The 15610-nt window shown below is 40.3% G+C and overlaps 1 protein-coding gene across 2 annotated transcripts in view; it reads right to left on the bottom strand.

Annotated features, from left to right (window-relative positions):
* The window catches only part of ERG (ETS transcription factor ERG), a 144476-nt gene that overhangs the window by 91174 nt on the left and 37692 nt on the right, over nt 1–15610 (bottom strand). The window contains exon 2 of one of the 2 annotated variants that reach the window (XM_054076545.1): nt 11999–12086. The exons of the other annotated variant lie outside the window; for it this stretch is intronic. Coding sequence (XP_053932520.1) covers nt 11999–12037 — 39 coding nt within the window. The 5' untranslated portion in view covers nt 12038–12086. The remainder of the gene's footprint in view (nt 1–11998; nt 12087–15610) is intronic. 2 annotated transcript variants of the gene reach the window in all.

Raw genomic sequence — 15610 nt, 5'->3', positions numbered from 1 at the left:
TTCAACACCCCTGACTAAAGTTCTCCTGGAGCAAGCCTGGCAAAAAGTTGCCTGCCTACCTAGATATCTGCCTGTCTGCCTGCCCACCAACCTACTCGAAATTCTACCTTCCCAGGAGGAAACTTATTCCTCATGCATCACCTGCAACTGCTGAACACACTCAAAATGCAGCTAATATTCTCATGCACAGCTAAGCAAGTACAGAAAAAAAGATTGCTGGACTTGATAATCAATTTCTTTTGAAGCCATGTGAAGCCAGATTTTTGGAAGCTGTAGGCTTCCATCCTCCATTGTTCCAAGTGGGAGTTGCTCGGCACTCACAGCTTTTGAAGGGACAGTATTTCATGTAGGTGTCTAAATGGGAACTCTGCTCTCCACTAACCTTTTGCAATTGCTTTTGGCTAGACTGATCATCCAGAAATATCACATTGCAAGCACACACAGAAAGTGTATTTTAAAACTACGCACAAATAGCCCATGCTCCTCCAGCCAGGAAAAAGAAACAACATTCTGTGATTTCCCCAGCTGGGGGGACAGCCAGGCAAAAAGTTCACAAACTTCAGTAAATTCATACAATGAAAACAAAACCAAAACAAAAAATCCTAATTATGTAAATGAAAACAGTGAATGTTTTCAAGAATGTCATAGTCTTACTTAGAGATTTCTGCCAAACAGAACAAGAGGTTCATCAGATAAAAAACTGATTTCTTTAGATTAATGTTAAAAAAGGGAAGATTTTTGGTCAGAACTCTAAGCCATAAATTCTAGTATTAAATAAATTACTGCTGACAGAACATAAAGATCTTCTCACCTCCTCAGGTCTGAATCTTCTGAAAAGCCCACCTTGGCAGCATTAGACTTGGCATTATGCAGTCACTGTCAGTTTTAAAAATAACCACAGCTCACTTGGTCCACTAGAGTTCATGGAAATCCCTACAGGATTTGTTGTTGTGCTTGCCTATAAATTGCATAGTCTTCTTCAGGCTTCCTGTCCTGCACACAGAGGCACTAGCACAGAGATTCGACTGAGATTGTTTTCCCCCTCTTCTGCTTCTGCTGCTTTTATTTAACACACACACACTGAAAAAAAAAAAAAAAGTGGAGAGAGAGAGAACTGGTAGAAGTTCCTTACAGGAGTTGGAAGGGGACATCTGCAGGCAATTTAATATGAGGGTTTGTTTCTGTGTCAGCTGGCAACCCCTGGATAACTCTGTCATGTAACTTATATGCTAAAACATGATGTAGGACAACCAGTGAGATGGGTAAAAATGGCAGCACATTAGTTTTATTTGATTAAGATTTATACTACTTCAGAGGGAGCAGCCCTGCCATAAACTATGAAAACAAATACAATTCTGCAACCAAGAGAACATCCCACCCTGCTGCAACCCAACAGCACTGATCTCCATCAAACCCACCTTCTGCTGCTGCCCAGGACAGCCTCTCCCTTCCTTCCAATATAATTTGAAGAGCAATAGAAAGCAGTTTTTTTCAGATAAGGAGGTGAATGTCTCCATTTCTTTTGTGGAGAGCCATCCCTTATAGCAGCCTTCTCTTGATTTGGTAGTGAGCCAGCTTATCCTCCTTCGCAGGCGACAGCAGCAGAATGTGGACCGGCTCAAGCAAGCATGAGGCTGAGCCTGAAATTTGTGCCTCAGTTCACTGCTTCCGTCTGAGTTTGAAAGGCTGCTCAGGAACATAGACTGGTATCTGAAGAGAGCTCTGGAGATTACCCAGCTCACTAAGTTCCCCCACTCCATGTGTTTAACTTCCTCCCAATTAGACAAATCTGGTCAAGTGAGGAAGTGAGGAATGCTCATCCATTCTGGTTCCACTTCTGTTCTTGCATCAGATCTTATGTATTTTGACATTTATAGCCATGCATTTGAACTGAGGCACTGATTAGATTCAATTGTTAAAATTACCTTCCTCCCCCTTCCTCTTTGTATGCATACTTTGATTTGAATTATTAGCAATTTAAAAATCAATCTTGCAGTTAAATGTTTAATGATATAATTGCTTCTGTTGCCTAAATTTGTTTATTTTGTGCTTCATTAGCATGTAATAACCAAAAGTATATTTTCCTCTGTCTGAGTTAATAGTGTCTCTGCAATGGCTCACACACTGTTAGCTGACTGGCTGCAGTTCTGCAACAACTTGGAGAGAAGTGAATTTTCTGAAGCTGTAACTAAGGAGTAGGTGGCTTCCTTTAGTTTCTCTAGCTGAATGAATTTGAATTCTCAGTTGGCTTCCACTTCAAGTTCTAAACATTTTTTGGTTCATTCTAAGTTCATTTTCAGGGCCTCTTAGTGTAAACGCTGGGCAGGGAAGCTCTGCTGACCCAGACCTGGACATATGTGCCAGGTTGGGTCCATGCCACACAGCACACTATGCAGCTTTTGGACCCCGGTCTTCTCCATGGAGAGGTCCTACAGAAGAGCCCTGCAGGTCCTGCCTGTTCACCTACACAGCCTCCTTTTCAGAGAAGCTTGGAGGCTGGGAGGAAGGCAATTTAGCCTGTCTCCTGCTGACAAGGCAGTAAGGGCTGTGCCCCAGGTGTCTTCAGACATCACCTGGGGTTCTCCTATGCAAATCTTTGCCCTGCTCTGACATTCAGATTTAAGTCTGGGACACGGCTGCTCCTGCACAGTCTGCCATCTACTCCTTGCTTTCCAAAGGATTACCACACTTGTGTAAAATGTCATCTTGATGTGATTATATTGCTTTTGGATTGGAGCTAGCTTGTTTGGAAAAAGCTTGAGTGTATCCCTAGTTCTGTGTTACATATTGAGAATATGCCATGTAAGATGGGATTCAGTTCACTAATGAAAAGCCACTGACAAGTGTCCCTATGCTTTAGACTCTGTAGAAACAAAAGATACAGGTGGTTCCCAAGGTTTACCCCTTCCTAAGTTAGGTCTCTCCTCTTTCTCCAAGAAGGGGAGACAGAAACCACTTAAGCTAAATACCAACCAAAGGCAGCTAAAGTTGTGTGAGCATCTTGTCCAGCACAACCCCAGGCTCCTCCTGATCATTTGCCATTTTAAAGTTATCCCATTTTACTCTACCTTTCCTGCCCAGAGAGCACAAACTGAGCGTTACTGTTCACAACACCAGGCCCCATGACAGAAGAAAAACACAAATGCAGAGGTAAAAAGTATTACATGGTTGGGAAGAGAGCTCCTTCTCTACTTCCAGCTGTTGCATTAGGGGCAGTGGCAACAATATTTGGTGTGTTTCTCATGTTTGCGATATTCTTGCCAAGTTATTCACTGCCCTGACATCTGCCAGGTTTCTGGGTTCCTGGAAAATCTATATATGACGAAGACAGTATGGAGAAATAATTATGTCAGCTCATTCTGGAAGACTCACAGCACATCATAGATTTATCTATCTCCTTCTGAGAGCTACTTTGCTGAATTTGAAATATCAGGTTACAGTGTCCCACTAAACTTTTGATAATCTGCAAGAAGGTGATAATGACTGCCAGCAAGTTTATCTTTGATCCAAGATAATCACAGAAAATATGAAACATATAATGCACATGCCAAATACTCTTTTCAGACCTCAGCAGGAGAAGGAATTGATCCCTTTTGTGTCACAAAAAAACCCAACCCACTGGAAGCAACAGAACTATTGGCCTGGGGATGTAAGGCATATATTAGAGTAAAGCTTATCCACATTAGTTAAGTTTAATCGTGTTGTAAATCTGGAGGGAAACATTTCAGTTATTAGGCAGTAAAAAGCTGTATTTCTGAGCAGGACCTGGTAGTGAAAGGAGCACACTTGTAGAGCCTTTTGGGTATAGGGCTTACTGGCAAGACAGACATAGGAATTTAGGAGGACAGTAGTCATCCAACTATACTTTCTGTTCTTATAGGGCAAAAAGGACAGGATGTGCATTTTCAATAAAAATAAACCAAAACTGCACCAAGAATATGCCTATGGTATAGAATCATTTTCTCTTTCTAATGAAACATGCCTAGATATACTCAAATACTGGCTACTGGTTTAAGCAAAAGAAGAATTTTTTTTCACAGAAAGAATTTGAATTGGCTTGGGAAAGAGCACTGAGAGTCTCAAAATATCCTATAGAATAACTGGCAAAGACTTATAGCAAACAGTAAAATAGTGAGTTGGTGGAAGTTATCTAATCAAATGTCCATAAATGTTAATGACGTAATGTCTGTATTAATAATCTAAATAAGAGGATTAAGCAGCACATCAGCAAAAGATATTACACCCTAAAGTCAACTGTGGGACACCAAAAGGACTGCTGAAATAGTCCAAAAGAGTTTTGAGGGCATTAGAAAATGGGCAGGAAATAATGACGTACAATTTCAGATTTAAGGAAGATGGTTGTCAGTACAAGTATGCAATATGAGATCCAAATGAAAGGAGGATGGGAAGAGAGAGAGAAGAGGGAGAGTGAGAGAGAAGAGATTAATTTTTAGCATCATGTGCAGAGGAAACACAGCACTAAGCCCAAGGGAAGCATCTCACCTTGTCTGTGGGCTCCAGGAGCAAAAGCCCTTGGAGTACGCCTTCCAGCTCTAGAAGGTGTTACCAGAAGGATAACAACATGGCAATTCGTGACCAAGCAACACAGCTCAATGATTCATGACCAAGGTGACAGCAGGGCTGGATGCAGCTGTAGTGGTGATGGGGGTGGGAGAAAAGGCTGCCTGGCCCCTATCACCTGAAACGGACTGTGACCACAACTAATGCGGACAAGCTGTGGGATGCTTTGCAACCTCTCCTGAGCTCTGCCTATAAATCTCCCTCTTTAAGAAGGCGAGAAGGAACAAAAGCAGTGTGAAATTACAGGAGTTTGGGTCTGTACAGAGCAGATACACAAAGGCTGGTCAAAAAGGCGTGTAGGGCGGCTGCATACCTGGAAGTACTTCACGGTAATGAATCATGGGGAATAATATCTCAAGAAGGGTTTAAAGATGACCCATTGCTTGGGATATTTGTAGTCAGGTCAAGGTAAAATGCAAATCCAATGTACAGTCAACAGTCATCTCTGACTCCCTGGGAGGCAATCTCTGCATGTCTTTAGCAGTTGCACTGTATACCTGTGTGGAGATAGTTCTGGGCAGGTGGTTTCTGTAGACACTTGTCAAGGAAGGAGGAAACTGTCATTACTGCTTTCCAGAGTCCTAAGCCACAGTGCTGGAGCCCCCCCAAGGCAAGACTTTCTTGCACCCCTTCCCTTCAGTGCTTTCACTGCAGCCACATGCAAAAGGTGCTGCCCTGGAGGCATTAAACACATCATGGAAGCCTGAACTACTGGAGTTGCTGTCTGTATCTGCCGAGATGGGCAGGACCTAAGAAGGAGACACCCACTTTGGTAGTGGGTTTGAGAGAGATCTGCAAGCAGCAAAACAAATCTGAGATTTGGGAGCCCTCAGTCTCACTCCAGGCCCTAGAGCAGAGGAAGAGGAAGGGGAGGAATCTTTCTTTCCCATTTTCCCCAAAGCCTAACACTTTTTTGTCCCTGTCTGTTTTGTCCATCTTTCCCAACTTCTTAACTTCTCACTCTCAGCTTGCCACCCTGGTTCTAGTTTCCAGGACCATCCATTTTATGATTTCTACCCATCAGCAGTAGAAATGTCCAGACTTCTAACTGTCTGGAAGACTGCATAAATAAGATTTGAACACATCTGACTCCACATAACAGAGGGTTAGTGTAAAGCATATATATCAGCCAGAGCACTAAAAATGCATTTGGTACTCTTTGGTTTGCTCTTTCCTGCTTATGAAAAAGATAATTTTTGTTTTAAAATGGCCTCGCTTGAGGAATTATCCATGCCATTAGTCCCCAGAACAGTAAAGATTAAAGTCTCTAGACCATCCCCTATCAAAATAACATACTTTTCTTTGAACATGTCATTAACACTGTTTTCCATCTGGATGTTGGCAGCAACCTTGGATTTGCTCTGAATTGCTGAAAGTTCATCAATTACAGTATACAGAAGTCATTATCTCTCTTTCCCTTTAGCAAGGAGGTATTTGCTCAGGCACAGAGAATGAGGTAGAGTTCAAGAGAAAATTTAAAAAAAAAAAAAAAAAGAAAAAAAAGAATTTAGATACATAAATTCTTTAGCAAATGGCTACAATCCAGAACTCAAAACTTCTGAGAACACAGAAGATTCTGAGAATCGCAATTGTTGCATGTAAGGAGATTCTAGCTTTTAAATACAGTAGTGATTCTCTCTTCATTACACCTAATTGATATATACTGACAGAGGATGGAATTATTCTTGATCCTAAGCCTGGCGCTTTGGTGGCGTGGTGCAGAGTGTCACTCACATTCACAATAAATTCTGTTACTTCATTTTATGGGAACCCAGAATAAACCATGGCTATCATTCAAACAAGATTTGGCAACTATGATCCATCAAGCGTAATTAGTAAGAAACACAGTGAAATTGCAGTAGTGGTTTTACCCTGTCAGTACAAAAGCAGGGGAAGAGCTTTTAAAGTTTTACCAGAATAACGAATGAAATACACAGCGAGGGGTAAGCAAAGGGTCTGGGATGTATTACTATTCAGCAATGGCAGCTTCGGGGATTGCTGTTACCAATCCTTTTTCACATCTGTAACCAAGGGACATTTGTAACCCGTAAGATGAGAGCCTGCATGCAGCAGTTATCATGGAGCAGCTGTCAGGCAACACGTTTACAGTCCAGACAACCCACAGTAGCTTGTTCACCTCTATGCACTGGGGATAAAGGTACTGTTTCACATCTAGAGACCACTGCAGGCAATGCGTCCATGTGGTCATCACTGATTCATTCCTGTAGGAGGTTTGGCTCATTAGCCAAACATTCTCAGGAGCAGTTATTCCATATTTTCTGGAAGGATGGGAGTATGTTATCAAATTGACTCCAGTGGTGACAAACTGTGATACAGTAAGATTAGACACTACATATGGATCGCCTACTCAACTATGCTGCAATGTGTCTGCCATTAGCTTACTTCACATGTGACTTTGGGCAAAGCTGTTTGTATCTTTGGCTCATATTTCCATGCGCTCACTCTTAGCTGAGCTGCCCAAATATAATTTTGTAAGCAATTATAGAATTCCTTTAGCAATGCAAAGAATCCACAAAGACTATGCTCCTAGCTTAGTCAAGACCGTAAAAAAGAGGTGGGAGGAAAAGCCTGGTTTTATTTCCTTATCCTGGAGGATAATAGTAATTCTATTGTCCTTCCCCTCTTGTCCCCCTTGCCTGTTCAGGCAGACTGTATTGTGTGTACAAAACTCCCAGCCTTGGATCCTATTTAGAGATTCTACAATTCCAGGAAAAATAACAGATTATATCAGACCCAGAGTATGCTCCTTAATGAATAATACCAGTTTAAAAAAATCAGACTTAAACGTACAACACAGTAGGTATATTCAGAAGCAACTCTAATCTACCTCAATTTGAAATCCAACATATTTTTTGGCCAACAAAGGAGGTCTGGGATCAGGTTTTGTAGTATTTCTGATGATAATACAAGATGCTGTGCACGGAAAAGTGCACATTAATTAATAACACATTAATAACTTCCTTAATTTGATAGATTCAGAGGCAAGAACCCCTGGTCACATCCACAGAATGAATGAAGTTGTACACACACAGACAAGCTGAATTTGGCTCAAAGTGTTTTACACCCTTTGAGAATTTTTATTAAAAGTATCCTTTTTATCAAGCTATTTGGGATGTAAAGCATTTCCGTTTCTCAACTTCTACAAGGCTACACAATGCCTTGCAAGGCTACACAATGCCAAATTCTTGTGGCTACACAATCCACAAAAACCTCTGTTCATCTACTGCCTTTCACCTGTCTCTTCAGTCATCCCAGATCTCAAAATCATCACCAAGGAACAGAAAAATCAGACCACATAAAAATACACAGACCAAATCTTCCACCAGCATAGATCAGCCTTGCTTCAATGGAGACTATACCCATTTACCCCAGGGTAGACTCCATACCTGATAAAATGCAGTGATTTCTTTACCTACAAGCCATACACTGGACTTTTCCTCTCCCAGTGAGGGTCAAAGGAATATCAGTAACCCATTTTTTCCAATTCTGGTTCCACAAAATCCCCTAGCAGTGATGGCAAACAAACAAGCATTTGATCTTTGCAAATGAGGCTGCTGAAAGCAGAACTTAACTTTAAAAAAAAAAAAAAGTTTTATTGAATAGTCAGTATTCACAAAGCATTTATCACTAAAACCAAAACACACAAAACTCAGGTAGCATTTGCAGAGTGTTTCTGTGACTACCGTTGTAAGAACTAGAGTTTAATGAATAACAGAACAACAAAAAAAGTCACATTAAAACATGTGTGGAAAACAGAGTCTTGCCCATACAAAGCAACAACCTAAACACCGACTTCTTGAAAACATCTCTAACCTATCTATTGAGTTTGATGACACATAACTCTTCTTAAGCTGTTTTATTTAATACCTGTCAAAGCAACCAGACAGTACCTCCTAAATGAAAAACTTCCTGAGGCAAAATAGTTCAGACTGACAAACAAAGGCTCAGCTTCCTGGTGACAACTGTATTCAGCACATTCGCACAAAACCCATTTTGGAAGCAAAATTAGCAAAATTAGTGTGTTTTCTACAAGTGACCCTTAGGGTATGTAGAATAATAGATCCACTTTTTCTGTGTTTGAAAACTTCTACTTACGACAAAAAGACCTTAATCCCCTGACAAAAATCTTTCTTAACGTTATGCTTAACATAAAAAAAAATATAGCTCCCAATTAAAATTACAGCTCCTTTCAGTGCCATCGGCAGTTGTGAGAGATGAGGACAGAGCTGGTTGCAGAGAGTCCTGTCTACAAACTCCTCTCCAATGTGCCAACTCATTACAGAAAACCCATGCTGGAAGAGTGAGGGAATACACAAACCTTGGTATAAATACAATTTTCTTGTATGCAAGCCTTTAAAACTATCAGAAACTGCCCAAATAACTGTCCAAAATTAATTTCTTCATTCTGATTAGGGATACTGGATACCAAGAAATCATTTGTCTTGCATTAAGTCAAATAAGCACTTATTTTCTTAACAATTTGCCACTAATACAAACTAGTGGTACTATTTTAAACCTTTAGCAGTAGCAAACCTTATTAAACTAGGGTGCTGATCCCACACACCACTGGGCACATGAACAGCTTTATCGGTGTGAGTAGTCTTCCCTATTCCAGTCCTCTCACAGGCACTAAATGTGCGTGGAAATGAAGATTAGGGTCAAAATTCCCCAGATTCTACTTAACTGGAACTAAAGGTCCAAACATATACATCATTTTTCTTGTCCACGTCAAATGTTTATTTTATCTTTGGGCAAAACACAAGGCTGGGGCTCAGGTGTAACTAGGTGTTAGGAAGCAGCAGGAACACAGGTTCACCACAGCAATTATGGATGCTTCTTTCAAGCTGAAAAATGTGAAGCTTGATCTTTAGTAACTATGGAATGAAGCTGCCCAAACAAAATGAGGACATGCACATCAAGACTTTCAAAACATTCCCAAAATTGGACAGTATCTGCCTGGGTGCTGGAATCCTGCTCTTACCATTTCTCATTCAGGAATTAACCACAAGAGCTGCAAGACTGGTTACATTCTCTCCTGGTAGCAGGAAAGGCAGATTTTAAAATAGCACGCATAAAAACTCACATAATGCAAACTAAATCACCATTTCTGCAAAAAAGATGCCTCCAAATATTCATATTGCCATTTTAATTTATCTTTTGCATTAATTTTCTGCACATGTTCAGGAAAAACCCCTAAATCTTAAGTCAAATCTTAATAAGTCAGACACTTCCTAGAAAGTTATAATCAAAGTTACAGCTCTAAATGCGCATGAATGATGCTATCTCTGCTTACTCAAGAAAATAAACAATACCGTATGACCTACCTGATGAAATACAGTTAAAAAACATCATATGAAAGACGTCTGTAATGAACTCAGTTTGTCCCTTCTATCTCACCACCAGATATAAAAGGCCCTTACACCAAATATTAGTTCCCATGTCCCATGCACTGTACTGTACTTTCTTATGGCTTATTTTTAAGAATGTAGTTACACCCACTTTTAAAGTCTAAATGAACAGAGCAGCCCTGGCAGCTTTCTGAAGGCTGTGTTTAGACCAAAGCAGACCCTAATGACATAAACAGAAATGTGAAAGATTTGATGTCTAGTTGGCTAGCTTTCCTATCCCAAACACAGCATTAAAGTAATTGCCTTCCTCGCACCCTTTTTCAACGTAACAGCAACTCCTGCATGCTGTTCTACTGAAAATAGGCTCCTACATGTTCCCTTGAACACATAATTACAGAGATTTTTATGCAGTCCTCTTTTACTTGCTGTAATAAGATGCTTGCATACCTAGCCTTGCCCTCTCAAAGTTAACTGCCATGGTTAAAAACAAACCTGCTTTGGATGCCAGTTTGGGCAGAAAGAATGAAACTGAGTTCTTAATGTTATTTCTGGTGCTACGGTCACTTAAACGGCATGAAGAAGTACTAAATCCCCTTAAAATTTTTGAAGTCTTACTGGCTGAAATGCAAGTGCTGAGACATGTTGAAGAGAGGCTGCTTATGGTGGGGGTGTTATTCTATTCTTTTCATAAAAACATTTGAGGACCAGAAGACTGTGAAACCGCTAGGTTTTAAAAAACTTGGGAAGAGGGCAGGGACGAGCTCTCCTACTACTGCCAGTCATTCTAGTACCTAAACACAATCCAAAAACACTGCAGGGAGCTATATAGAGAGCTTCTTTCATTCACTGCCTTTTAACGGGAAAAGTGAGTTGTTTAAAATAATATTTTTTTTAAATTCAGTTAAAAATATTGTTGAAAAATGAAGCTTTAGTATAGAGAACTGCTAACTGGTAGATAGTCTATCGAGAAGAAACTCGACGAAAGAAGTTCTAGAAGATGACACTTCAAGGAAAGACAGAAAGAAAGACACAATCAGAAAGAATAAAAAAGTTTTCACTCACAGCCTGCTTAAAACGGCTTATCTGTTTCTTTTATTACATCAATCTTATTATACCAACAGTATTTTCAGACAGCAAAATCTATGTGAATGATAGGTATGTAACTTCATCATATTATTTGTATATAAGGATCAGCAGGCTTTACCTGCCGAAGACAATGCTATACAAGTGTCTTTTTATTTTGTGAAAGAAAATTACTGTTCTCATCTAAACACAGTCAGGAAAACATTCCCAGAAAAACTCTCTATATGGTGAAATAGTGTATCCCCCAAACCAGGCAGTTTGTGAGGCTCAGATGCTGCTGTTTATGTGCAATGCCCCCCAAATGTCTTGAGCTTCTCAACACATCATCAGCTACACCTGCTAAGTCTAGCAAATTCCTAGTCTTCAGTGAAGAAGGATAAGAAGGACACAGTAACAATAGTAACAGTAGTAACAACAGCAACAATAAAGTAAAAACAGTACAGCAGATTTTGAAATGTAGCAAAATAATGCTGGTTTTAAGGCAATAGGACAGTTCAACATCTACACTACTATGACTTACATAAAACTATGCACTGAATCTTTTCAACAGGATGTTTCTTTGGCTTTGATTTTTTGCATTATGCTCATTTTCCTTCTCTAGCTAAGCCTAATGTTTGCCACTGGTTTTCATTGAGCAGAACTGGGGACATATGAATTCAGTGTTCTTCAAGTAGGCATATTTTATCAAGTATACCAAATATTAAAGGACAATCAAAGGGTTTTAATCTTAGAAAAAGTTATCCTCAAAATATCCACATAATTCAGAGCACATCAATAGAGGTACCAGCAACAAACACTGCAATACTGACTCAGACAATAGCATATAAATATCGAAGAATAAAAAGGCCAGTGTTGTGCAGCAGCCCAATTTATAAACATGCAAGAAAACCTGCAGTATGTATACATATTCTTTAATTGTACCACTCTCAAAACATCTGAGGTCTCACAATAAACAGGAAACTAACCTTGATGTGAGCTGCTGGATCTGGGACAGTCTGAATCATGTCCTTTAACAGGCCAACGTGTTTACCAGGAGCTCAGATCCCAAGGCAGCTGCATAACCAAAGAAATAAGTCATACGATTACATTTTAAAAGTTTATTTTCAATAGAAATCTCTTATCTTTTTATAGACTGATAAACATTTTTTCTCCCCAGACCTCCTTGAGAACCAGTACAGTTGAAGCTCTAAGACATTTCTGTTTCCATACAGTCTGTTAAAGATATATTTCATACAGGGGAAAACAGTCAGACCAGAAGTTCTTGTGGAAAAATTGATCTCTGTCTGTAATGGACAATTTTCCTTAAGTAAGAAATCTGGGATGCGCTCTGCCCTGCACAACTTCATTATTCACCCAAGATACTGGGGATTTCTACAATCCTTTCTTCCCAATTTAGAAACATACAGCAGGATCAGGACAGATCTGGAGCTGATATAAATAACTATCATTTCACTGAAGTGGTGCCCATTTACAAGAGCTACAAATCTGGTCCAGCCACTCAATTAACAGCACTTCAGAGCATGCATCTTCTGGGATCCCTTATCTATGTCCGGTAATAAAGCACAGAGGGGTTGGGGAATGCGGGGCACATTTGCCTGCATGTGCAGGGGGTGGGAGACCATTAAATCAACTTAAAATAATAACAATATATAATCTAAATAATGTGCTGCTTAGTAACAAGAGCATCAAATAACTGCTAACAAATTGAGATCGATAAGTTAGGAAACTAGACAACATGGAAGACATGTAGGAAAGTGAATGTCATTTAAAATAATTTGGTTTTTTTCTCTGTTATCCCTAAAAGCCTGGAAATTCCCAATTCTCAAACAAAAGGTTTCCTTTTGCCCATAATCTTGAACTGCTTTCACCCTTTAAAGGAGCAAGGCACCATCAGAAAAAAAAAAATATCTTTTTCCGCAGCATTGGCTTTTTTAATTTTGTTATCTGTTCTCACATTTACACTAACTTGCAAGTCAAATTGCAAATAGCTATTACCTATTCATTCAGGACAAATGTAGGCAGACTGACTAACGCTGAATTGCAGCTTGCCCCAAAAGCAGTCCTCACAATGTAAGGGAACCATTTATAAACTGTGGTACTACACAGTTCAATTAAAGGTATCACTATTTATATCCTGGTACATTTCCCACTTAGTAGTTAAAGGAGCCAGCTTTGTCCATTTTCAAATCCATGAAAACGATGTACTTAATTCGATGGCCTATAAGAGAAACCTCAAAACAAGCCAAATTCCCATTTGATATACTTTCCTCAGCTGTATGCAGATGACCAAATGAGATACCAATGTCATTGTTTTCAGTGAAGACATTTGCCACAGATCTTAAATGTCTTCAAAAGCAAACAATGTTTGTTTCTGTAAAAGCAAACTTTCAACAGTGATGTTGTTCAGATTTAAGTCGTATAGAAACACTAACAGTGCTGACGTGCCTTTCAGTTCCCTTCCTCCCTTTCCTAGTAAATCCATGCCCGTCACGTTATTCATGGGATTTATGGGGTTTGTATTTGAAGCTTTTGAAATATCATACACAGAATCTGGAAACTACTAAATTTTATTTAAACTGAACAGAAAAATATTTCAAAACCATGTTTTGCCAGTTTGCATACTTTTATCACTGTCTTGCCATAAAAGTATCTCACTCTCACCCTCAGCAAAGAAGCTTACCCAGGAAAGAGGGGACTTGTACCACATCAGTGTTTATTTCCATCTCTCTAACATCTTTCCTCAGCATGCAACTATGTACTGTGTTTTTCCTCCCTACCCAAGTATTTCATTCAGTTAGCCTAGGTTTCAAAAGAGAGGTGGGTTTAGGTACAATTTGGGAAGCAGCTTCCAATAACATGTGGACAAAGAGAAGAGGCTCTGCCACTTCAGGCACCTGTGCCCCTCTTTGTCCATGGGAAACGCCACTTGTCCCCTGCCCTGGAGCCTGTCCTCTGCCCAGGAACAACTGCATGCCACCTCACATTGTGGTAGAGATGGAGCATGCAGGACCATCAGCGCATCTAGCCTACTATAACTCAGAGAGCTGCTAAGCTGGAAATGGCTGACAGCAGCACAGGGTTTTCTGCCACTCCTGAGCTCTCACTGCCTGGGTGGTTGCTCAACAAAAGCAGGATTTTGTACTTAGGAAGCACGTGTTGAGCTCAGAGGTGTGGACCCCATTCCAGAAAAGCCCCGTGTCACTCTGGGATGGAAAACAGACTTTTCTTTCAGAGCTCAATGTTGCTTGAAGCAACTGGGGTTTAAGAGAATTTTTTTTAACTATGCTAGGCCCATTCATATCGCATCTTTTCCCCAAGAAGATGGATTCTTTATAGAAGAGAAGATGACGCAGAACATTTGCAAACACGTTGCCAACTCTACACCACATGGTAAGGGAATGAAAGACGAGCAATGTTAGCCAGTGTCAGCTGGAATGATGCATATGCAACTGTTCTGGTCATTTGACTTTTTCCTCATACTGCTTTGTAGCCCTGATGCTAGAAGATGGAATTCTGCTTTAAACTCAACTTTTGGGAGTGTATTCTTCTTTCTCACCTGGATATTAATCTACAGCTAACCTGACACAGGACATGTCCTAGTTTGCAAAATGCACAACTTTTGTCTTTTTGCCCTTGCAAATCACTGTTAAAAAAACAGGACAGTTTTCTGGGCTTTTCCCCATCAGAAATATCATTTTAATTATTTCAGCTCCACCTTTACTGGCTGCAAGTGGAAGCTCCCAGACATCTGGTACTAACTTGCTGAACCAGATGGTATTTATTGCCAGAACTTACGCTGCTCCCACTCCAAATTTCATGCTGGTCATATTTGTGCTTGACACTCTGTCACAGGATTTGCATGTGGGTGCAGATTTTGCCCTTCATCCCCTGGCTAGCATGACTCTAAGGTAAGAGTCAAAAAGACACTAAAGCCTGGTTTAGGGAGACATCTCTTTTCAGGAAACTGAAACAAGGAAATTATAACACAAACTGAAATTTAAGTGCTTGCTTAAGTGCCTTCCTGATTTAGGGTTTCACCCTGGAAAGATATGTTTATAGCCACAGAGCAGGTTCGGGTTTTCTTACAGTTCCTAGCTTCCTGAATCAAGACTAACTTTCATTAATCCTGCTTTAGAGTTATGGGTGCCTGTTGGCACCCAGCCTCACTGGCTGCTGGAGATTGGAGAGACAGCAGCAGTCCTGGCAGCATCCATGTGATGGACACTGCAGCTTCTGCTGGCACATGGTCAGATGCAAGTCCATCAGACCATCCAAATGGAAAAAAGCTGTGTTGCATAATGGGAAGCCTTCCTGCCACATAAAACAAATAATCATTCATAAAGTCATTCTAACAAGTAGGACTGTGCACGTCTGATTGCTCAACCAGAGCTACAGAGCTGCCATGGGGCTGTGACACAGCATGAACGGGGAAGCAATGGCTTCTCAGTAGAGTAGGAGCAAACAGGCACTCACCAAATGAAAATAAGTTGTATTTTAGTTATATATGGTAGCATGTACTGAGCACGTCTCAAGGTCCGCGGGAGAGAAGGCACCAGAGGAAAGCCGTGAGACTCCTG

Source organism: Cuculus canorus, chromosome 1 (assembly GCF_017976375.1).
Source record: "Cuculus canorus isolate bCucCan1 chromosome 1, bCucCan1.pri, whole genome shotgun sequence".
In the NCBI taxonomy this organism is placed as follows: domain Eukaryota; kingdom Metazoa; phylum Chordata; class Aves; order Cuculiformes; family Cuculidae; genus Cuculus; species Cuculus canorus.
Note: the sequence above shows the minus strand (reverse complement) of the source record. Positions and strands in the feature narration are given on the sequence as shown.